The 25,270-nt window shown below is 48.2% G+C and overlaps 1 protein-coding gene and 1 pseudogene across 1 annotated transcript; one reads left to right on the top strand and one right to left on the bottom strand.

Annotated features, from left to right (window-relative positions):
• Nucleotides 1-29: 29 nt before the first annotated feature.
• ERCC6L (ERCC excision repair 6 like DNA helicase) lies at nucleotides 30-12,503 on the bottom strand. Its single transcript, XM_090061375.1, has 2 exons — nucleotides 4,151-12,503; nucleotides 30-4,065 (listed from the first exon to the last, which is right to left on the bottom strand). The coding sequence occupies exons 1-2, from the start codon at nucleotides 4,273-4,275 to the stop codon at nucleotides 324-326; spliced, it is 3,867 nt and encodes a 1,288-aa protein (XP_089917501.1). The 5' UTR covers nucleotides 4,276-12,503; the 3' UTR covers nucleotides 30-323.
• On the top strand, nucleotides 5,088-5,260 carry LOC149858337 (U2 spliceosomal RNA; annotated as a pseudogene).
• Nucleotides 12,504-25,270: the final 12,767 nt, after the last annotated feature.

Raw genomic sequence — 25,270 nt, 5'->3', positions numbered from 1 at the left:
AGCAAAAGCTTGAAGACAAGAGCCTGAAGCCCAGAGATTCAAGTTAGTTTTATTTTTCAACATATTTACACAGGAAGGGAGAGAATGTCATTCCCTCCCCCTTTAAACAGTCTTTTGAAGACTCAACTATCACCAGCTACCTTTCATTTTAAATAGCTGCTTAAGTGTCTGGGAAGGAAAAAAAAGAAGTGGGAAAGGGAGCCAATTAGATAATGGTGGAAAGGAATTGGAACAATTTGAAAATAAAGTTGCAGAATGGATATACACTCAGACTTTAAGAGCTTGTTTCAAGAACTAATTAGTTAAAAGGAACAGTTAAAAGCTCATTTCTGTGAGAGCTGTTTATACAGATTTAAAGTGGTGAGCATGATTTCAAGATCTCCTTTTTTTATGTCAAGAGCTTGCAGAAAACAGTTCAGTGCATCCTGTAGTTTTCCATCTTCTTTTAGTTTCTTTCCACATTCTACTAGGGTATCATAATTGTCTGAGGCAGAAAGGACATTCAGTTTACTCTGAATCTTCTCTTTCTGGGATGCACTTCCATGTGAGAAACAGTCCAATTGCTCACCAGACAGAAGTTCAGGGTCATCTGTAGATTCCTCTTGTGATTCTTCCTCTCCATCATCCAAATAGTCAATGCTATCCTCTGTATTGAGCGTTTCCCCTGCAGGTTCATCTTCCATTTCCAAAGACTGCATGCTGTGCTCTTCAGCTTCTTCCAACACATACCCTTCTTTTTCATCAGAATCCTCTGCATCATCGCTACTTCCCATAGTTTCTTCAACATCTTCCACCTGATCCAGCACCATGTTAAGAAGGGATCCTTTAGAAGCTGTAGACTTGTTCCCACTACCAGTAATTCTTGGGGAGAAAAGAGCATCTGCTAAAGATACCCCAAGTTTAGGAGTAGATGCACTGATTACTTGAGAGGAACATAAAGAGTTGTTTATGGGAAAGTATGTGTTTGGAGGCATATTTTCATCCAGTATTTCAACTGAATTATTTTCATCCTCACTCTCAGAAGACAGCCTCCTAGCATGCTTCTTCTTGACAATAGCAATGCTATTATCACTTTCTACAGAAGCTTCACCCCCCAGAGAATAATTCAGATTGTCTTCAGTTATATTATAGGAAGTCCCATTATAACATTCTTTTTCTTGAAAATTTGTTACAAAATTGTGACCGCTTTTTACTTCGTATTGAGAGCCTGTATTTTCTGTGTTGTCTGGCACTTCTCCTGAAGCATCCTGCTGTCCATGTTCAGACTCTTCCAGAACAAGATTAAAGTCAACCTGATTCTGGAAAGATGCAACAGACATACCCTGCAAACTGATTTCACTTACATGAGATTGCTGGAGTCTATTAGGGGGTTCTGCACTGGCAACCAAAAAACTATCAGATGCCATACTAAGAACTAGCTTAGGAGTTTCACTCCTGTCAGCAAGAAGATCGAGAGACTTTTCTCTCTCTCTCTCTTTTTTACAGTCAAAGACCGATTCATGTAATGACTGCTGTGAGTGTAATGAAGATGTCATTTGAACATCATTTAAGCAGTCTAAGTTTGTAAATGAAGTAGAAAAACATTCTCTTGATTTAAAACTAGCACTTTCTTTGTCAGCAAGATACGATACAAAACTTGGATCAGATTTTTGTTCAGATGATTCTTGCACACATGATTGTTCCACTACGTTACTGCTAGTAAGCACCTCATTAATAACTATACTAGATACCTCCTGTGCCAGTTTATCTTCACTCAAGTCTTCAGTAGCCAAACTTGTCCTTCGAGAGTTATTAGCAGCTTCATCTTCTGTAAGATCAATATGATCTGGAGGGTCAACTAATACTGGTGGTGGTATGAAGCAATTTTTGTTGTTCAACTCTGGTGAATTTTTTCGTGGTTTGGAAGAAAGTTCTGGTAGTCTTGACCATGCGTTTTCAATATTGGTGTCAAGTCTCCCTATTCGGTCTTTGAGCTGAGATTCTGACTGGACCAGCTCTTGAGCTTTTTGTACTCTTTCCTGAATATACTGATAAGCTTCTTGATTCTCAGCGTGGTCTTCATGAGCTGTCTCTTGTGTATACATCAAGTCATGATCCGAAATACCAAATATTTCTAGGGAGTACAGATAAGCAATATGTTCATCCAGATTCAAGTCACTCTTTCTCTGATTGGCATGCAAGGACTGTAGTTGAACCTGTGTTGCAGAGATTCTGGTATTTTCCAATGTAAAAAGTTCCCTTAACTCCTGTTTAGTGAAATATCTAAAAGGGTTCTTTGTGTCACCAGTAGTTTGTCTTATTAAAGAGTCCTTGAAAACTTGCCGCCTATATATTTTCTCTTCTACAGTGCTGCAAGTAATCAACCTGTAGATTACTACATTTTCCTTTTGTCCAATCCTGTAAACTCTGTCCACAGCTTGGGCATCTGTAGCTGGATTCCAACTGGGATCAAAGATCACCACTCTGTTTGCTGCTGTTAAGGTTATGCCAACACCACCTACTTGGGTGGTAAGTAAAAAAACAGAATAGTCTTTATTACTTTGAAACATGCTAATCCTCTTCTCCCGTTCTGCTGCATGGGATACTGTCCCATCAAGGCGCATGATCTTGAAACGCTTTTGAGTTAAAATACACTCTATGATATCCAGCATTTTTCTTGATTGGGAAAATACCAGTGTTTTGTGCCCCTCCTTTCGCAGTCTTTCCAAGAGCCCTATGAGGAACACCAATTTCCCAGACTCTTGGATCAGAGCCTCAGTGGAAACATGATTAATTTTATTACCTCCTGAAAATATGCCTTCTTCATTCTCATCATCCTGCTCAGAATAATGGTCTCCTAACCCAAGCTGAGTACATGCTCGTGCAGGCAATAGCCTAGGATGATCACATAGCTTCTTTAACACTGTCAGCTCAGATAAGGGTGACCGGGTTGTCAATAATAGTTCCTTCAGTTGATCCAAAGAGAGAAAGTTCCTATATATTTCTTCCTGCACTGGTGCCAAATACACCCATACAACGAAGTCATTTTTCCTGGAGAGAGAGGGCATTACAGGAGCTACGTTCTCACTTTTCTGTTCAGGAAAATGGATTTCTTGTTGGTCAGACTCGTGCTTCTTCTGTATCTCTTCTTTAGTCCTCCGGAGAAAATATGGTTTTATAAGGGACATAAGATTTTCAGATATTTTAAGTCCAAGAGCTTTTTCTCCTGGCGTCGCATCTTTCTCCCTTGCTCTTGTGATAGGATTCTCATATTCCATTTTAAAGGTCTTTACTGTTCCTAGGAGAGAGCCCTGACATGCAAAGTCAAAGAGGGACCACATCTCACGCAGATTATTTTGCACTGGCGTCCCTGTGAGGAGGATGCGATTTTTCGCAGGAATAAGGTGAACACATTTTGTGGTTTTAGTAGATGGGGTCTTAATCTTATGTGCTTCATCAAGAATCACATAGTCCCAGACCAGGCTGTTGTCAGCAGTACACAGCTGCTGCCAGTTGTTAATCAGCATCATATAGGTGGTGATGAGGACACCCGTCTTTCTCCGGATTCTCTCCAAGTTTCTCATCCGCTCTGTCTTGCTGATTCCGTGAAACTCTTTCACCCTCATCCCTGGAGTCCACCTGGCAAACTCCTTCAGCCAACTGCTGATCAGGGTGGTGGGCACCACCAGCAGCACGAACTGGATGAGCTCAGAGTCAAACATACCAGAAAGGAAAGCAATGATCTGCATGGTTTTGCCCAGGCCCATGTCGTCAGCCAGGATACCCCCCTGCCGGCCCTCATGGTACAGGCGGTAGAGGAAGGCCACACCCTGGCGCTGGTGCACAAACAGCTTGTCGTGCAGCTCCCCAAACAGCAGGAGGCCGCTGCCGCACACATCCACAAACCGCTCCTCCTCCTCTGGTTCCTGTGCGGGGGCCAGCGCCAGCTCTGCCACCGCCTCCTCCAGCCTCTGTATCCGGGCCCGCAGCCTGTCGCTGGGGTGCAGCTCGTGGGCGCAGCTGAAGAGCTTCAGGGAGGCCTCCAGGTTCCCGCCGCGCGCCGCCTCCTTGGCTCGACTCACCAACCTGCCGCACACACACGGTCTCAGCAGGGCCGCCGCGGCGCGCCCCGCCCCGCCCCCGCCCCGTTGTCGCCCGAGCGCGACCTCACCTGCGGTACCGCTCTTCCACCTCCGGCTCCGCAGCCGCCATCTTCCGCCCTGAGCAGCAGTACCCGCCGTTCAAATCCGCGCCGCGTCCCAGCATGCCCCGCGCGCTCCAATCGATCGGCAGCATCCCGAAATCCCACTGCCGGCGCCAGCCAATCGGTGCGGCCCGAGGGGCTGGGGGGCGGGAGCCTGGGCAGTCGCGGCGGTCACGTGGCCGGGGGCGGGACGCTGCCGCCTGGGGCTCTGTTGCCCGCCCTGCGCGCAGCGCGTGTGCCGCTGTCTTAGTGTCCACGGAGTAACGGGGAGGGACGTTGTAACCGCTTCCTCTTTCTGCTGCGCAGTCCTACCAGTGCAACTCCGCACCCACCTCGCAAGCCCTGTGCTAGCTACTGCAGGAAGCTTGCAGGCGCTTATGGAGTGACTCCGAGAAGGAAACAGCCCTGCTCGCCTTGAAGGAGGGGAAAGCTTTACCAGGAAGGAAGGTTTCTTCAGTAATACGGTCGCCCCCGAAGTTCAGTCCACTGAGCACCGCAGGAACTGGCAGCCTGCAATTGCACTTGTCACTCCTCGGCCCCCTGCCAGGCAGTTAGGTGCTGAAACGGGAGCTCCCCTCCCCACCCGATTGCTCTGCAGGGCAGAGAAGAGCCCCAGCACAAGGGCTGGGGCAGGAAAAGCTGCACTGTAGCTGTCCATGCTGCCCCTTCCTTTGGAGCACGGTGGTCCAAGGTGGGAGACTAGTGCCTCTCCCTAGGACATGAAAGGGGAATTCAAGGCAAGACAAATTTCAGCCAGCCACCAAGTGTGGAGGAAAGTCTATCACAGGCACATTTGGGAAAGTTCCCAGAAATGCCTGCCATGGCCCTTGCTGCCCAGACACACCTCTGCCAGTGGAGTTGCTAGCAATGTAGAGATGCATTTTCCCGTTACCTGGCAGGGGAGACACCATGATCAATCAGGTGGTTTTCCCAGGGTAATTGTCTCTGATACGTCCTCCATAGGAGGTCTATGTTGAGCAGATTCTTTTTGGTATTGGGTGGTGGAACTGGAGCGTGCTCCATCCACTCCATGCATTGACCTGGTATAACAGCGCTTCCAGGACCGGTGCAAAAAAACAGAAAAAAAAAAAAAATTCCCCTCCTGAGCACAGAACTAGCTGAGTGGTTTTTAGAAAAGTAACACAGGCATTTCACAGGTTCAGTAACCTCAACTACATGATGATGCTGGAAGAGAGAGCACATCCCCTGTTGTTTACCACTCCAGATTTATACCTTCAGCTTATCCCATCTGTCCTGCACTGGTGTTCAGTCGTTTGTGGGTTAAGTCCACTGTACCTTGCCCAGCCAATCATCTTTTTTGTTGTGTCTCCAATCCAACCGTTCAATATGGTCTGTTCCCAAAGTTCTGCACAGGCCACCGCTTCTGGTGTTGGTGTTGCCAGATCTTGTGGGGTGCTTTGTGGTGCTACAGGGCACCTCAGAAGATGATCCAGGGTTTGCTTGGCTTGACAAACACATTGGTCAGTTGCATAGAGGCCCCATGATTTCATGAGAAAGTTGCATCTTCTGATACCCACTCTCAATCTTTACCCACTCTAATGTTTAGGCCCTGCCATGTATGTTATTTGTAGATGAAGCAAGATGCTAACTCCTCATTGTGGGTAATTTCTTGCTGGCTCTATTCAGTAGCTTTGTTGCCTAGTTTATCCCATTCTTTTTACCAGAGCGTAGCTCTGACTGATTCTAGGGATGTGGCCAATGAGAACAAAAAGCTACTTATCGATGAGAGATGCCAATGCATTGGTTGATGTCTATATAGCAGGTGGTAGTTGCCTGACTTTTACCTGCCAGTTAATGTCACCTGCTACTTTCCTTCTAATATAAAGGGACACTATGCCAGATAGCTTGTATAGGCAGGGAACTGGGGTGGGTTTTAAGCGGCCTCTTATAATTCTGCATGCATCATTTAAGACAGTGTCAATATGTTTACTGTGACTTGAGTCTCCCCAGGTGGTGCAAGTATATCCAGCCACAGAGAAACAAAGTGCTAAGGCAGTAATGCACAGGATGGATGGATGTGCTCCCCACTTGGAATTTGCAAGCTTACACAGAATATTATTTCATGTGTTGACCTTGGCTTTGGTATGTGCTTTAATATGTGCTTTTTGTAAGTAAGTATACAGTCCAGTGTTACCCCTAAGTAGACCAGGTGTTTCTGATGTTCAAAACACCAGCCCAGCCAATAAAGGCACTGTTCACATGTGCTTCTTGTGCTGGACTAATTAGGTGCAGTCACAATAACACAATAATAAACCTGTTTTTGTGCTTTCAGCTGCATCTTAATCTGCATGAGAAGAGAAGCCTAGGGCCTGTTACTGCCTGGGAAAAAACGCTCCCTCCATTTGCACCCCGCCTTATCTTTGGAATGTGTGTATGAACAACTCCTGTCAGGTTTCCATGGGAAATCTTTCCAACGCTGGTGATGTCATCTTTCTGGGCCTTGCTAGAACAAGCAAGCACTTAGCTATACTTATGTCAAACAGTAGTAATCTGTGTTAACTATATATGTATATATTCTAATTAACTAAAATACAATATGTTAACTACATATATGTGTACTAAAGAATAAATAACAGGTCTCAACACAAAATTTAGCCAACAATACCAGCCAGGATCTCTGTCCTGCTGCATTGGCCAATCAGCTGGAATGCCCTGCCTCACACTTCTCTAGAAACCATTTCTCTGATTCAGCCTTCTCCAGACATAGCAATTCACTGATGTCCTCCTAGCCCAGCCTAGCACTGGCTCATTAGAGAATGAAGGTAGGTGAGCTGAAGGAATATCTTGTATCAGACTAATTTATTTTATTGGGAGAGAAAGTAAATAATCTTTTGGTTTCAAGCACCATTCATCCAAACTGAGAAAGAAGTAATCTCCATCTAAGCTATGTAAAAGTTGAATAACTGCTCTCATTTTGAGCCAGAGATGTCACAGATACGACCTGTGGGCTGGATCTGGCCTGCGGAACCACACCACCTGGCTCCCAGAGCTGCCCGTGTGCCACACTTGGCACATGCCAGCCCAGCCCTGCAGGCAGGGTGCAGGACATGCATCACATGATCTCTGTGAAACACACCGTCCTGGGCTGCGAAAGCCAGATGCGCCAAGACATCATCATCACGAACAAGGAGACCAAGAAGATTGTGATCGTGGATGTCACTGTCCACTTTGAGAACTGGCACCAAGCCTTCAATGACACCCTGGCTTGCAAGCAGTAGAAGTACGCCCCACTAGCCAACATGAGGGGCCATGGCTACAATGTAACGAACGGTCAATGTGCTCGTTGTGGGAATGCTTGGAGCCTGGGACCGCAACAGTGAGAGCATCCTGCATGCCTGCTGTGTCTCCTGCCACTATGCCAAGCTGATGCACTGCCTCATGGTGTCCAACACCATCTGTTGGTCCCGTGACATCTACATCGAACATGTCACAGGCCACTGCCAGTACATCGACCTGAAGAGGACCCCCACGATAAGACACTATAGACTGAGAAACTTTCTTCAACCTACCCTCTCCACCATTGCAGACCATTGTATGGGTTTGTGTGCATCTATCTTCTTTCTCTCTCAGCATCACAACCACTCTCCCTCCCCCCTCTCCCTATCCCCACCCAGGCTTAGTTGGCTACCATTGTATTTTCTGTAACGTAGTTGCGTTCCCCTCACCCCCATCCCTCCTATGCGAGTCCCTCGCTCAGGCACTCTGCATTTCCCTTCAGGCTTTGTCATCTTTTTAGTTCATGATTCTTAACATCTACTAACAAAATCCAATCTATTCTAGCTGCTCTGTGATCCATGCAGCACTCAATGCACGCTGCAGCTGGTCTGTGACCTGCCCTACACATGGTACCCATAGCACCACATGCAGCATGGGCCCTAGACTGGCTGGAATGGGCACTGCATGCAGTGTGTGGCCTGGATCAGCCAGAAGAGATGTTGCATGTGGAGGGGCAAAGGGAAGGTGGGGTCTGTGGGCTTGATCTGGCCTGTGGGCTGGCCTTACATCACTCATTGGCCAGGTGAGTTTGACACCCTTGCTTTAAGCTAATGATATCATTTGGACCACTTGAAAGGGAAATGGACAGTTATCACTGTGGAATGAAGGGGAGTTGGCAGAGGAAGTTAAGTTAAATGGGTCATAAACCTGATGTTAAGTACATGGTTTCTGCTGTCTATAAAGACCTGGCTTAAACCCTGCAAGGAGGCTGTCCCAGGGAAAAGGCAAGAATGGGATCCCAAAAGGTCAAGGAGAACCCCCAGGAGCCGGCACACCCCAGGGGAAACACAGAGGAGGGGAGAATAAACAAAAGCTCCTCACCGGCAGCAGGAACGACGGCGGGACTGGAAGCTGTGGCGGGACCCATGTGGCTCGTCAGCTGCGTCTTTTTAAAAGTTCGGCCAGCTGATGATAAGGGGGAGGAGCCTCAACACAGTGAAATAAGAAGAATGGCTGGTGAGGCGAGAGGGCACAGGGGATTGAGGAGGAGCACGGGGGAAGAGTCCCCAGGACCCCTCTCGGAGGAGGGGATGGTCAAACTTACCTTGCACCGAATAGGAGGCTCCCCTGAAGACCTTCAAGAGAGGGATGCTGTTACCAGACCTAGGGGGAAAGAGATAGCCACGCTGCGTATTAAGGCCCCAGGAGGAGGCTCCAGAGACTCAGCAAACAAGTAAGGTACCTCGTTGGTATATACCCGAAGAAAAGAGGGATCCACGGGATGCGAGGCACCGGACCAAGAGGGACCCTTAAAGACATTGGCTCGGTCCTAAGGATTTTCCCATGAGGAAGAAAAAAAGGGTCATGGCAGCAGTTGATGCGGCTGGGAAGAATGAACGACCCCTCAGAGAAAATTTAATGGTCCACGCCGGGAGGGACGTTGAGGGTCGGTTTTATCTTGTTTGATACTAGAAAAAAAAGGAGAAGGGGAAAAGGTGGCACAGAGGGGATGGCTGGTGGTGGGACCACCTGATAGGGAAGCACGCTGACACTAAGCTGCCCGTGAATAACAATCAGAGGAATACTATAGTGATAGATAACTTTTGTTGTCAGATTCAGTTGTTTATTCATTGATGTTATCGCTTTGAGGAACAGAACAAGACATAGGATAACCGAAAGCCACAGGCTTCCGGTGTTAGGAAGGCCCCTGTTACGTAGGGGACTTGGACAGGCACGTAGGCTCCTTACGGGTACTTTGGGGACCAAGGAAGACTGAAGAGAAAATCCTGTATAGAGAGAGTAAGACACAAAGAAAACCGGTACTCCGTCGTGGCTGGGTTCAGGGCCAGGTACAGCGGAGGTTGGAGCCTCGCGGAAGATCACTGCCCTGAGGCCTTGGATAAGCATGCCCTGGTGGTAAGAGCCCTCCACTGAAGTGATCATCAAAGTCATGGCAGGTGGGACTGGGGCAAAGACCACCCAGTGGGAAGACACCAACACCTTGAGACCGTAGGGACGGATCGAAGGACCACCCTACAGATCCATAGCTGAACAGCGCGGGACCGAATGATCGAGGCCCGACGGGTGCAGAGGCCCTTTTACTGCACAACAGGACTAAAAACAGGGATCAAGTATACAAAATGAGAGCACTCACTCAGGTCGTGTGTGTCCAGCCCCACTTAATATGTGTTCCCCAGACAGACCCCCGTTATAGATTTTCAGCAAGACACTAACCAGTCAACTAACCTCACTCATCCCTAAGGACTGGGGATTTACTTTTTTCATTCCAGCCCTACCCCTGCCACCCCTCAGATGCTTGAGAAATCCAAGTAAGATGGCCTTGTTCCCCCTCCCTCTGCTACACAGAAAGACAAAAATTCCTACAGTTCATACCAATATGACTTCATGCTAAAATCCCTTCCTGACCCCCCAGTGCAGTGACTGTCTGAGCCTGACTAGAGGGGAAAGACCCTCTAGCCAGGAACTTCAGGTTTAAGTCTCAGTAGGAGCATTGGCACATTACAGTAAATATCCCCCGTCTTGGCTGCAGCCAACACCAATGCCCCTCAAACCCCGCCCCCTCCACAAAAACAAAAGGAACTAAAACAAAACAAAGAAACAAAAAAACTCTGACAGATGTAACAATATAACAACAATCCTGTCACATAAATACAAAGTTTTATAGTTTCATAGTTTCTAGGGTTGGAAGGGACCTGAGCAGATCATCTAGTCTGACCCCCTGCCATGGCAGGAAAGAGTACTGGGCTCAAATGACCCCAGCAAGGTGTTCATCTAGCCTCCTCTTAAACACCCCCAGGGTAGGAGCCAGCACCACTTCGCTTGGAAGTTGGTTCCAGACCCTAGCCGCCCTGACCGTGAAGTAGCGCCTCCTGATATCTAACCTAAACCTACCCTCTGCCAGCTTGTGACCGTTATTCCTGGTCGCTCCTGGCGGTGCTCGGGGGAACAGGGACTCCCCCAATGCCCGCTGGTCCCTCTCTCACTAGTTTCTAACAGGCCACTAGATCCCCCCTCAGCCTTCTCTTGTGGAGGCTGAACAGGTTCAGGTCCCGTAGCCTCTCCTCATAGGGCCTGCCCTGTTGTCCCCGATCATGCGAGTGGCCTTCCTCTGGACCCTCTCCATGCTGTCCACATCCCTCCTGAAGGGCAGCACCCAGAACTGGATGCAGTACTCCAGCTGCAGCTTGACCAGTGTTGCATAGAGGGGGAGGATCACCTCCTTGCACCTGCTCGAGATGCATCTGTGGATGCATGCCAGGGTACGGCTGGCCTTCCTGACTGCCTTCCCACACTGCCGGCCCATGTTCATCTTGGAGTCAATGATGACTCCAAGATCCTTTTCCACCTCCATGCTGACAAGAGGGGAGTTCCCCAACCTGTAGGTATGGTGCCGGTTGTTCCTCCTGAGGTGCATCACCTTGCACTTGTCTGTGTTGAAACCCATCCTATTCTCGTCCGTCCACCCCTGTAACCTGTCTAGGTCCGATTGTAGCCTATTCCTCCCTTCTAGCGTGCCCACATCCCCCCACATCTTAGTGTCATCAGCAAATTTGAACAGGGTGCCTTTTACCCCCTTGTCCAAGTCACTGATGAAGATGTTGAACAGTGCAGACACATACACACTCTATTCCTGCCCCCTCTTCCCCCATCACTTTCTCTGAATTTCCTGCCCTGCAAGAATTGCTTTCCTCAGGTCCAAAACCTGGTAAATCTGTACCGGGAAAGGGCTTCTTCCCCAAACACAAATGCCTGGTGTGTGGGCCTGGGCTTGGTAAACAAGGCCCAGTGTGTTTTACCATCTGGGGTGGTGGGCAAGCTTCCCTTGTTGAGGCACTCAGTATGGATTTCTTAATGTGCCAAATATTAAAAAAGGAAGGGTTATTCTTATCACCTGAGGGCTTCCCACGTCAAAAACTGCCTGTTTCCATGTTTCCTCACCATCCAGGTAAATCAAAACTACATAAAAAAAACCAAGAAAATAATTTTTGTTTCTCTACTTAAAGTTTTGTAAGTAGTCTATGTTAGTTTTGACTAACTATAAGCTTTACAGTTATGCACATGGCACTGTAGAACAAAGTTGGTGTGGCCTCCCTGCTTATTGTCAGTGTTGGAAAACATTGCAGCTTGCCAGTGTGCCTATGGAAGAAAATACCCAATTCAGGAACTGCGTGTATTTCTACACTGTGTACAGGCAGTCCTCAACTTATAACGTTTTGAGTTACAACATTTCGCACTTACAAGGTTTATAAATTGACACCGTTTCAACTTTCTGACATCAGTTTCAACTTTACAATGCTTGATCCAACGCCATTCCACACCAGCAAACAAGTTCATTGCGTTGCCCATCTCCCTGGAGAACATCTGTCCAAACTTCCTTGGATACCTTCTTTAAGTAAGCAAACGAGACTTCAGAAAAACCTGCAGCCAAAACTCCAGCCAAGAGCCCTTCAAAAAGTCTAGCAAAGTCACCTCACAGAAGTCCTTCCAAATCAATGTGATTGCTACTTACAATATAAATACATTATGTTTTACATTACATTAATGTAGCTGCAATACTTATCTATAATTGATTGAATATAAAATTCTGGGTTATTTTTGGTGAAAATAGGGTATCAGGCCTTGGTTCAGGAACCAATCCCCCATTTATAACACTGTTTCCTATTGGAAAATTGGTTCCGAGTGACAACGTTTCAATTTAAGCAGAAGTTTTCAGGAACCAATTGTGTGGTAAGTCCAAGGGCTGCCTGTATTTCAACACTAAAATGGTTTATGTAAAAAATGTTATGTAAAAAAATGTTTAAAAAGTAACTGTCAATGCTTGTACTTAGTAACTCGCTCATGGTTTTGCTAAAGCTTGAATGGAAATATTACTACAGCAATTTTTATGTAAAACAGAAAGAATCCTGTGCCATCAGTTATTTCTATCCTTTCAAAAAGCAGGACTTTTTCCAAAGCTGAGAACCAGCATGGGCAGTGGTGGGCTGGGGTTGTTATTGGGGTTTATTAAGATTGCTTAGGTACTGGGGATCCCCTTGCACAGGACAGCTGCCCCCAAAGCACTGTTGAGGGAGCTGTGATTAGCCTATTCCAATCCTCACCCCCATGGCAAGCACAGTGGCCAGCTAATATCCCCATCGCCACCCCCCCACAGCAAGGGGATGGTGTGGTTGAGGTGACAAAAGAAACAGTCCAGGCTTAATGAGAGAATTTTCTTATCAGTTACTCTATTTGCATGTCAATCTTTTCACTGCTGCATTGGCAGATCATCACCTGGAGTCATATCCCCCCATAGGTTTTCCTCCTGCTTTCTTCTTAAGCCACATGCCAACCAAAAACAACTCAGAGCCCTCCCCCTTTCCCCCCAAACACTGCACCCCATACTCTACATCCTGCATGCAGCATTCCCTCTTCACAACAGATACCTCCCTGAGAGCCTCTTATGAATCCAGTATCAAAGAAAACTTTGTCTCAGAAAGACTTTATTTAAGGACAAAGTAATAGGAAATGCAAGATGAAATATAAACATGATCAATTCACACAGCAACAGAGCACATTCCCACTCGTGAGTAGCCATGATGTGTGCTACCAGGCGATTCCTAATGACAACTCCTCTGCTGCTATTTCCTTGTATATCTAACCCTGCTCCTTGCCCTCCTGCTCTCCATGTACGTCTTGCAGCCTCTCTGGCTTGGCTTAAATGTTCTCTCCAAGCCTCACTGAAAACCTCGCCCCTTGTCTCACAGATATTATGCAGCACTAGAGATGCATTGATACATCGGTCTGATATCAGATTGGTACTGATATAAAGAAAATTGTCTACATCAGATATCAGCCCTATGGAGCCAATAATTTGGCTGATAAATGGCTGTGCTGCATGCAGCTGCAGCGCAGCACGAGCGGAGCCGGCAGCATGGAGAACTGCCTCCAGCTGGTAAGCCAGAAGGGGAGGGGGGCGGGAAGGGGTGTGGGGGGCAGATAAATGCCTCCTTGCAGTGAGGGAGGGGGCAGGGGCAGGTGCTGCCCAGCCGGAGTGTGGGGGCACAGGACAGAGGCGCAGCTCATGGGGGTGACAGTTTCCATTGTATCTTGCACCACAGGAGGGCAGAGGGGTGCATGTGCCCCTGGATCTGCATGGTGCAGGGCAGGGTGCAGCTGCGCCTGGTCTCAGAGAAGGCTCTGGCAGCGCTGAGAGGAGGCTGTAGGCCCCCCCCCCCCAATTTTGCTGCAGCTCTGCTCCCAGCCCCATACTGCCACTCGGTGGAGGCCTGGCTTTTCCCAGAGCTTGGATGGAGGTGGAGGGCTTAGCCAGCTCCAGCTCCACCCCGCAGCTGCTGCCTGCCCCGTGTCACACAGATCTGGGGGCACATGCCCCCTTTCCCCACCCTCTCAGGATGCAAGCAGCGGCAGGAGCTGCCCACACCATGAGCTGCACCTCTGTCCCGTGGTCCCCCCGCCCCAGCTGAGCAGCGCCTGCCCCTGCCCGCTCCTTCACTGCAGGGGGCTTTGATCTTCCCCAAAGTCCCTTCCCTCCCCCCTCCCCTTCCACCACAACAGACTGACCAGCTGATGGCAGCTGTATCAAATATCAGATTGGTATCGGCTAGTATGCCTCTTTAAATATCGGCTATCAGTATCGGTCCCCAAAATCTATATGGTGCACCTCTATGCAGCACACATGCTGCCACTATGAAAGGGGTGATGTTCTCAGCATTGACCTCTAGCCTGTAGTTGAGTGATCTCCAATGGACTTTCAAGCACCCAAATGCACACTCTACGCTCATGCAGCACTTGCTTAGCTGATTGTTGGAACAGTAATTTCTGTGGGTCACTCGCTTGTTGTAGGGCTTCATGAGCCAGGGCAGGAACAGGAAAGCACCAGTAATTATTGGGCAGGGGGAGGCACTGAAGCACTCTGGATGACAACCCCCTCCAGTCCTGGGGCATCCGAGGTAGCAGTGAGTTTTGAAACATACATGCATCACGGGCGCTTCTTGCCCATCCCATGTAAATATATGTAAATCTGCCTCAGTGATCCATGACAACTTGCAGAATCACCGAAGGAAATCCCTTTCTGTTTATGAATAAGCGGTTGTCCTGTGAGTGGTTTAGGATGGGAATGTGTGTGCTGTCAAGTGCTCCCACACAGTCTGGGAAGCCCATTGCCTGGTGTTCTTCCACCACCTCCCGGGAGATTACTTAGGCATATGAATTTGTTTTCTGCCAGTTCCTGCAGCAGGTGGCATACCTTGCTGATCACCCTCCCAGCAGTGCAGGGAGCCATGCTGAACTGATTTTTTACATGGCACAGGTTGGTTGGAGAGGCCAGTTTCATCATGCCCATGGCAACATGCTTCTCTAGGCTGGTGGGCTTCCGCATGACAGTTCTCTGATGTCTGTATTTTTGCTCATTCTTAATGTTTCCAGCCACTGGTCATCATTGCATGTTGACATAACTATTCTTTGCCACCAATCTGAGCTGCTTTCATGTGCCCATATCTGGTGAGGTTTGCCCTTAATGTATGGCCAGGAAGCCACCATAGTTTTTTTAAACCAAGTTTTTTGTTTGTTGCAACACGAGAGCAGTTTTCACAGTTCAATTAAGAGCATTTTCTTCATGACAAACATACAAAGGTGGCTCTTCAGGACTTTTACAAGACAAGACCACAGGTGCATCAGGTTGTTGACAGACAAGGATCTTTGGGTGAATCTGATATCTTTTATTAGACCAACTTAAATAGTTAGAAAAAAAAACTATTAAGCAAGCTTTTGGGTTCAAAAACCCTTTGTCAGGCTAAGGAAGTTTCAGCAGTTGGTGTGTGCTCTTCCTGGATGGAATGAAAAGTAAAGAAGGCAGAGGCTGGGCTACTATGTATATAGGACAGGTATTCAGTGAAAATGTAGATTGAGGAGTCAATGGGTGAGAGACAGGCTGGGTGTGGGGAGCGAGGAAAGAGAAGGGGGATGAATAGTGGAGAGATACCAGGGGAGTCAGATGTCAGGCAAGTTATAATGTAGCATAAATCCAATGTCTATATTTAGTCCATGATTTTTAGTATCCAGGAGGTTGATGAAGTCTAGTTCATAGGCTCATCTCTGAGAAGTGTTTTGCAAGTTTCTTTTGAGAATCAGGACTGAGAGGTTTGAGAGAGAGTGTTTTTCTTGTGAGAAACGTGCCCCCACAGGTAACTGGGTATTCCTGTCTTTGATAGATTTCTGGTGTGCATTCATTCTGGTGTGCAGTTCTTGTTTGGTCTCTTCTACATATTTTCCATCAGGGCATTTGGTGCATTGGATGAGATATCTTACATTTCTGGAGGTGCAGCTGTAAGATCCGGGAATGCTGATGGCTCTGTTGTGGGGTGTAGTGATTGTGGGGGGTGCTGCAGATGTGTTGGCAGATTTTGCATTTCTTGTTATGGCATGGTCTGGATTCATTTGGTGTGGAGGCCTGAGGAAGTTTGCTTCTGGCGATGAGGTTAGCAAGGTTTGGTGCTTGTTTGAAGGCTAGGATGGGTGGTTCTGGGAAGATCTCTTTAAGAATAGGGTCTCTTTCTGGTATGGGTTGCAATTGTTTGAGGATTTTCCCTATGGGTTCAAGGGCTGTCATAACCAGCGGTGTGCAATTTGTGGGGGGTTTTCTTCTGTACTGCAGCAGTTCTTCACATGGTATCCGGGTGGCTCTTTCAAATGTGCGATCTCTCTCTCTGGAGGAGTGTCCTTGTTGGGTGAAAGCCTTTTTAAGATTGATAAGGTGGCAATTCCAGGCGTTCTCTTCCATGCAAATTTGGTGGTATCTGAGGGCTTGGCTCTATATCACAGCTTTTTTGGTGTGTTTAGGGTGATTGCTGCTTATGTGCAGATATGTATGTTGGTATGTGGGTTTCTTGTATAACATGGTCTGTATTTTATCATTCTGGATACTGATCATCATGTCTAAAAAGGAGACGTTGGTCCTGGAGTAGTCTAGAGAAAGTTGGATGGAGGGATGGTGATTGCTGAATTTCTGATGGAACTCAATCAGAGATTGTAGGTTTTCAGTCCAAATGATGAAAATGTCATTGATATATATCTTAAGTATAGCAAGGGTTTGATGGTGCAGTTCTTGAGGAAGTCTTCCAGGTGGCTCATACAAAGGTTGGCATACTGTAGGGCCATTTTGGTGCCCATCGTCTGGAGGAAGTGTTGGTTATTAAAAGTGAAACTGTTGTGTGTGAGGATGATGAAACACATCAGTAGAACCATACGTCTGCAATGTGAATGTTTGACAGCCTTCAAGATTAGCCTCTGCTTTCTGCTTAGTCCATCAGGATTCGTGGACGACATTTTCTTTGATCAACACGGAAAACAACTGGCTGAAAACATTGTGTGGCCTGCTTGCTACAGCCTGCTACAGGCAGTCTTGTGTTAGCATGAAACCATTTTTCATTTACATGTCAATAGCTACACAAACCACATGTTCCCTGCAACTGCATCTTTCCAGTTTTTGTTGAAAAGAGCTGAAATGTTACCACATTCCTACTAACCCCCAATCTTTCCTAAGCTTCCAGCATTTCTCATTTGATGTGAGAAACACACCCTCCCCCTACAACAGGTAAGCTACTCTTGTCTGTCTCTGGTGAGAAATTGCTTGTTGTCTGCTTGAACACTCTACCAAACCATGCAGCATCCACACATTCCTTTGGTTTTGTCCCAATAATTTACCATTCTTTTGAACACAGGGCTGAGGCTTCAGGCTTCCCTGATGTTGTTTTTAAGCTGAAGGTCAGGGCTGCCCAAGCAAATTTTTTTAAATGGTTGTGGATGGTCTCCCCAGGAGAGAGAGCTTCTCAGTTCCCCAACTCAAGTTATGGATGAGTGCAGTCTGCCAATGTCTTTGCACAAAAGAATTATTTCCATTCCATTCCACAGTTTACCCTCAAGCATGTGGAATATTCAACTTCTATGCTCTGCACCTAAAAAAGAGATTATGGAGCACCAACAACACTGCACCCCTCCCACACTGTAAAAACCCTGATCATCCTGTAGAAACTGCTCATACAGAATTTGTTTTTGCCTTCATATCTAATGAAAATGTGTTTCATTGATCCATTCTAACACATTCGCATTTTCCCACCTGAAGTGATCACCCAACATTTTCAACAATTTCTAGCTCAATAGTTGTGTGAGTATGAATGCCAGTGGCTGGACTATCAAAAGTGAAGAACTGCCACAAATGTCTGGAGATTGCACAAATCACACCTTTGTTTTGCCTCTCTTCATAAAAGGTTCACAGGTCTTTGAACATATATCCAAGACAAGGTCATAGCAGGTTGTACACTGTATCATCTGCTATGCTATACATTTTGTTGGGGATGGAGGGGAGCAAGGAAGGCCAAATTCTGGAAGATATGATGGATCTTTCTCAAGGCCATGGACCAAACTCGACTCATGCGGAAGCTGAGGCACTGATTGATATTTGGGGTGAACGGAAAGTGTTGACACAGCTGGAAAACTGCAGAAATAAACCTGTGTATGTCTCTATTGTGGAACAAGTAGAACAACATGGTATCAAATGTGACTGGGAACAGTGTTGCAGTAAGATGAAGTCCTTAAATTGTGCCTTCCATTGCATAAAGGACAATAATTCTCAGTCTGGTGCCTCACATTCTATGAGAAGCTGTGTACCATCCTGAAAAGAGATGCTTCAGAGGCTTATGTGAATGATTTTGGCACAAAAGTTTTGGTGGATGATGAACCAGAAACACCCCAGCGCCAAAATACATGGCAAGCCACAGCTACTTTGCAAGTTCCACACAATTGGCCTCCTCCTCAAGAACAGAATCAGTCACAGACCAACAACCTCAGTTGGGACTGCTCTTCAGCACACAGCCAGAAATGAGTTCCCCCTCTACTTTGGTTAACCCACGTATTGTGGTACATGACACCCCGCATGATGAGCAGCTGCAGAACAGAAATGACTCTCCTGTTCATGACTCTGACTCAACCAATACTGATTCCCAATCAAGTGCTGTTTCGGAGAACCAACAACAGAGTCCTGAGACGGAGATACCTCAAGCCTTGCAAACGGTGACTTGTAAAGTAAAAGCAGTGGTATTAGGCATGCGTGTAAAATATTACTGTGGTGGGGGTGGGTCCTTAGTCTCCCAGGGTGACAGGTCCCTCCCTTACACAAATCTAACCTACTCCCTGCTGGGTGGATGGAGGGGTACCTGATACAGGCAGGTGAGGGACAGGATGCCTTGAGACCGGGCAGAATATTATTGGGGGCGCAGCCTTAATACAACAGCATGAGCCAGTCAAGGTTATTCTGGGTAAATTACTGGGCTGCTTGCCCTCACTCTCCCATCCAGGTCTGCCTTCTTGGGCTCCTCTAAACACAGCTCACTTGATCACTATGGCCAGCCTATGTGCAGTCCTAAAGACCCACCCATGCAGACCCTACCCTATGCAACCCACATGCAGTCCTTCAGGCCTGACCATGTGGACCCTATGATATGCAAACCAATCACTCTCACACTTCTTCACCAGGGCTACTAGACCTTACACCCCTTGGGCCTCAGGCCTGTCTCATCTCTGGGGTTACCCACCAGATTGTGAGGGTTGAAGCTGTGCAGTACCCCACACTCGCCTTTCATTAGGGAAGTGCTGGTCCGGCATTTCCTGGGGACCACCCCACCATAGGCAGACCTACCACACCATCCAGGCCTAGCAGGGTGTAGTTTTAGGTCATTCCAGAGGACCAGGAGCCTCCCTCCTCCCCACAGTTCCTACCCTTAACCACCAGGTGTTCTGGGAACAGCAGCTCTCCAGCTACATGATATTTCTCCAGCAGCATCCTTACAGCAACTGCCCACTCAGCTCTGAGGGCCTCGGTTTATACTGAAGCTGCCCAGCCCCATTCTCCAATCCAGGAGCCCTCTTACAGTCATGTGACTTCCTCGTTAGGCCACACCACACTTGCCAGCTGCTCCACAGCCTGCTTAGGCCTCTTAAAGTGGCAGGCACCACAGGTGCCCTGCCACAAAAGGGCTAGAATTCAGAGTGACTTAGACAAATTGGAGGATTGGGCCAAAAGAAATATCATGGGTTTCAATAAGGACATGTGCAAAGTCCTGCATTTAGGACAGAACAATCCCATGCACCAGTACAGGCTTGGGACCAAATGGTTGGGCAGCAGCTCTGCAGAAAAGAACCTGGGGGTTACAGTAGATAATAAGCTGGATATGGGCCAACAGTATGCCATTATTGCCAAGAAAGCTAACAGCAGATTGGGATGCATTAGTAGGCACATAGCCAGCAGATCAAGGGAAATAATTATTCCTCTCTATTCTTTACTGGTGAGGCCACATCTGGAGTACTGTGTCCAATTTTGGGCCCACCACTATAGAAAGGATGCAGACATGTTGGACAAGAAAAATGGTTAGGGGGCTGGGGTACGTGACTTCTGAGAAGAGGCTGGGGGAACTGGGCTTATTTAATCTGTAGAATAAAAGAAGGGGGGGTGGGAATTTGACAGCATCCTTTAACTACCAGAAGGGAGGTTCCAAAGAAGATAGAGTTAGACTGTTCTCAATGATGGCAGATAACAGAATAAGGAGCAATGGTCTCAAGTTGTAGCAAGGGAGGTTTAGGTTAGATATTAGGAAAACCTCTCTCACTAGGAGGGTGATAAAGCACTGGAACAGGTTATTTACAGAGGTCATGGAATCTCCATCCTTGGGGGTCTTTGAGGTCTGGCTTAATAAAGCCTTGGTTGGAATGATCTAGTTGGGGATGGTTCTGCTCTGAGCAGGGTGTTGGACTAGATGACCTCATGAGGTCCCTGCCAACCCTAATTTTCTATGATTCTGTGATTCTATAACCATCTGAACGAAGGTGTAGCTCTCCAGGGAAGGAGACCTCAGAGCTGGGGTAAAGAATAATCCTGCATGCACTGGGCTTCCATTGACTTCACGAAACTGTAACACTTATAGTCAGAAATGTTGGCCCTTTAGGTAGCAGCTGCTTTGGTTCTTGCTGTGAGGAAGCCAATCCCAGGTTTCCATCCTTCATTGATTGGTGCTAGTCTCGGTCCCCAGCAATCCAGTGCTCCTGCTTTCTAAGGAGTATGTCTGTATTGTGAATCTGTGAGCCCCAGGTCCCTGGCAGTTGAGGGGTGTTACCTGTCAGCTCTGTGTTCTTGGGGAACCCTGGCACAGGACATAACCTGTCTGACTCACAAAGGACTCCCCTCCATACCCCCCCCAACAAGAACTGATTAGAGGCAAGACTTACAAAAGACAATGAAGATGCAGTGGGAGACGCACCTAAATCCCTTCAGACAGGGGTGATAGGAGTGATTCAGTTCCCTTAGTCTCATTTACATCGGAGATGGAAACCAGGTGACAACTCATTACATAAGAGATGCACCTTCATTAGCATTCAAGATGGAGAACAGAGAGTCCAAGGCAAGGACCGGACTGAATTCTGGGACCAGAGAAGCAGGGGAGCACTGCATGAAAGGGGATCCCTCCTCCAAATGCTAATCAACCCACATCTGCACATACCCAGATCAGCAGTTATCAGATCAATCCTAGTCATGACTCCTTTATTGGTACCCAAAACACTGAATCTGCCTGCCTATGAACTGCACTTCATCAACCTCCTAGGTACAGAAACTCGTGGACTCAATATGAACATTGGAATTATGACACACTACAACCTGACGGACATCTGACTCCCCAGGTACCTCTTCACTTTTATCTGTGCTGCTACATCCCCCTCCCCCACTTCTGCCCCGCCACCCCAGCCTGCCCCTCATCCCTTGACACCTCCATTTCCATTTTCACTGACTGGCTTTCTTGCCTGCATTGCATGCCAGCCTCTGACTTCTTTACTATTCCTTCTATCAAGGAAAAGCACACACACCAACTGCAGGTGCTTCCTTAGCCTGATGAAGGGTTTTTCAACCCAAAAGCTGGTATCCCATACAGCTAAGCTGAGCTCACCTGGAGCCTCACAACTCCACTGCAGCTAGCAAGCTTCAGGCCTGTCAAAGACGTGACGGGTCTGGGCTTTCCCCAGCCAGGACTGTGTGTGCATGTAGTGGCTGGAGGTTATGGCACCTCCTATATGCCTTTCACCAGGGGGATCCTGGTCCTGGCATTTCCCAGGGCTGCTGCACTTCTGGCAGTTCCACCAGGCCTCCCAACCCTGGCAGGGTGCAGTTTTAGTGGTCATGCCCACGACCTGGGGCCTCCTCCTTCCCCATAACCCCTGCCTATATGTCCAAGTTCATCCTGGCACAGGAGATCAGCAGGGACATGTTCTACAAGCAGCAAGGAGGAGGGTGGCACTCACTCCATCTGCACCTGAAGCTTGGGGAACCCCAGCAGTGGGAGGTTCACCTTGAGGAACATCAGCTGCTCCACCAAACCAAGATCCAAGGAGGTGTGTTGGGGTGCCACTACGTCCCCAGCAATGCTGAACACCCTCTTGCTTGGAACACTGGTTGGTGGACAGGACAGGTGTTCCTGGGCAACTGTGGCCAGATCCGGCCACAACTGGCTGCAGCTTGCCCAGTAGGCCAAGGGGTCACACAGCAGCAGCTCCATGCAGCCACCAAGGCCTGAGCACGACCTGCCTGATGGTGTGGTCTGATGCCTCTGGACCCCACCATGGAAGTCATGCTCTTGGCCCACATTGGCAGTGCCTGTCGTGGAAGAGGAGACTGGCTTATGGATGATGTGCTGGCACAGGACAGTGGATCCTCCTCTTCCATGTCCCCCTGCCTCCCTGACTCTCTTCACCAGCACTTCCATCCACTGATCCAAGGTTTTGCTGCCACATATGCTGACACTCCCCTTCACCCTTGGGTCACACATGGTGGCCAGCATGAGGACTGTACTAGACTGCAAGGGATCAAGCCATTTCCTTATGCCCTCTTTAAGCTGCCTCACCAGTGCCTGCACACCTGGTGACAGTGGCCTGCCCCAGCCAGGAACATTTATCGCTTGGAACTTCTCCATTTGGTTCTGAAGTTCCCTCACTACAGGGATCACCTGGCTAAGGAGGGCATCTCCAATGCTGAGGCTCTTGGTGTCCTTGAGGAAAGGCTTGAGGACCACCAAGATCTGGGAGATGGTATCCCACTCAGCTCTGTTAAGCAAAGCCATCTCATGGGTGGCCTTCTGTTGCTCCACTAGCCTCTCAAACATCAGGTGTGTGGAGTTCCACCGGGTCTCCACATCCTGCATGATTTTGTGCTGTGGGATGTTCAGCTCTGCCTGTTTGTCCTGCAGCATCTTGCCCTGCTTAATGCTCTGGTGAAAGTAGGATGCCACCTTCCTGCATTTGGAAATGAGCTTGCTGGTGGTGCTGGCGCCTTCACCAGCAGCCCTATCCCCCTCCAAAACGTCCCTGACAATGAGGTGCAACTTGCGTGCCACACAGCCAATGCCAACAAAGTTGACATCACAGACTGCCTTGACCATATTGGCCCCATTGTCGGTGACCATGAACCCGCAGGTGAGCTCACCCTGCCCAACAAGTCACCCCTGCACCAAGTGGTTCATGGCCCACATGAGATCAGTTGGCATGTGGGACTCATCCATCACCTCGGCTTGAAGGAGAGCCCAATGACAGCCTGACTGGTTGCACCAGTGCCCTGTGAGGGAGAGGTAGACATGATCTCCACCCCAGCTGCTCCAGATGTCTGAGGTGAAATGTAAAGCCATGTGCAGACCTGCCTTGGGCAGCTCCTCCCTCAAGTACTCCCTGCATGCCTCATACAGGGAGGGCACCACCATCCTGCTGAAGGTGGTGCGTGCGGGCACTTGGCACGATGGGCCCACAAGTGCCATGAGCTGCCTGAACCCTAGCTGCTCAACTAAGGAAAAGGACTGGCCATCCAGAACAAGCATCTCCCCAGTGCTCTGGGTGATCTTGCTTGCCTTTGCAACACCCCTCTTTTTCTGTCCACCTCTCCCCATCTGTTCCAGGGTGGCCTGCCTCTGGTTCGGGGGTGTGGGAGCTTTGGAGCAAAAGGGGGACTGCTTTTTCGGCATGCTCCCAACTGGTGCCAGGCTGAGGAGGAGCAAGGGCAAGGAAGTGGTGCATGCAGAGATGTATCAGCATCCCTGTGGTGCTCATGTTTTTCATTCCCTTGCTCCAGCTGGTTTTGGTTGGGCAGTGCAGGCAGATAGCATATGTGGGATCATCTGCCAGTTCAAAATAATCCCAGACCACACTACCTGCTCACTTCTGGGGTGCAGATGCATGTACGGATGCTGCAATTTCCCCCTCCTCAGCAGGCAGAGGCATAGGAGGAGTAGCAGATTCAGCTGAGCCACTTGCCTCCATAACCTCTACCTCATCCAAAGTGCCTTCTGGGGAAGAAGATGTGGTTCTAGGGGAAACTTGAGGGGTGTGGAGCACAAACTCAGATGATTCCCCCTCCTTCCCCAAAATTTCCCTTGTTATGGCACTCAGATCCAGATCCAACTCCAGCTCTTCCTCTGGCACTGGAGGGCTCAGCATGGGAAGTGAAATGGGGATGAAGGAGACTGTCATGCTGGTGGTGCTTGTTGTCATGGTGGTGGGGGTGGGTTATGGCTGGTGCTCTTGAAGGGGATGCACTGCTCCCCTCTCCTTGTTGCTTGTAGCACTGGAAGCCACATGCCTGCTAGATGTAAGAAAGAGGCTGTGTCTCAGTTTGGGGGGGCAGGGGCAACGCATAGGGGGTGCATGAGAGTGCATGTGCACTCTGAGAGCACTGGTGCACCCTGTCAGGTCACACTCTCTGTTTAGCCGGCAGGCAGGGGGATAGGGGGCAGTACCAATGTCCCCCCTCTTCCCTCTTCTCACAAGCGCTGGCTGGGGAGCGGGGCCACCAGCAAAAGTGGCTGTGCTCCTTCCAGAAGTGGCTGCCAAGGGGATTCTGGGAGACCCCCCCCACCAGTCAGTGGGATCGGCTGTTGGGGGACCTCCTGCCCAGTTGCTGACTGGTGTCAGGGGACGGCACATCCCCCCCCTCCAACTCAAGAGGCACTAGGTACCCATGGGGGGGAACTTATAGTTCTCCCTCTACCCCCTCTTCTGCCCTTCCCTGAAGGCTTACCAGTCTTTCCAGCACGCTTCATAGTGTGTTTCATAGTGTGTTTGTCTTGATGAGCTGGAAAATCTGTGTGTTCTTCTGTAATGTAATCTGTATTTATGTAATATATGTAGATAATTGTATGCATGTGTATTTATGTAATGTATGTATGTATTTATGTATTTTACAGAGGCACGTAATAAATAAAATATATAAATGTATGTAATATGTGTTCATCTATAGATTCTATGTTATAATATGCACTATATACTGTGCTTCCCTGCACAGTGAATGGAATGCACACTGTGAGAAAAAGCACAGATTTCTTTTCTGGTGGAAAAGACTCAAAATAGGAGTAACAAAAAAAAAAGAAGATTTTGGGGGTGGAATAAACTGAAAGGAATGAATGAATATAATAATAAAAGAGTACAGAAAGCAAAAGGTATTGAATTCCACTTGCTAGTAAAAGGCTAGCAAGTAGGAAGTGATAGCCTTTCTCTGATGCTGCTGAGCTGCTGGAAGACACAGCTCAGTAA

Source organism: Crocodylus siamensis, chromosome 8 (genome assembly GCF_052110815.1).
Source record: "Crocodylus siamensis isolate JL-2025a chromosome 8, ASM5211081v1, whole genome shotgun sequence".
In the NCBI taxonomy this organism is placed as follows: Eukaryota; Metazoa; Chordata; order Crocodylia; family Crocodylidae; genus Crocodylus; species Crocodylus siamensis.
The sequence above is the reverse complement of the archived record's forward strand: the minus strand, read 5'-3'. Positions and strand labels throughout refer to the sequence as shown.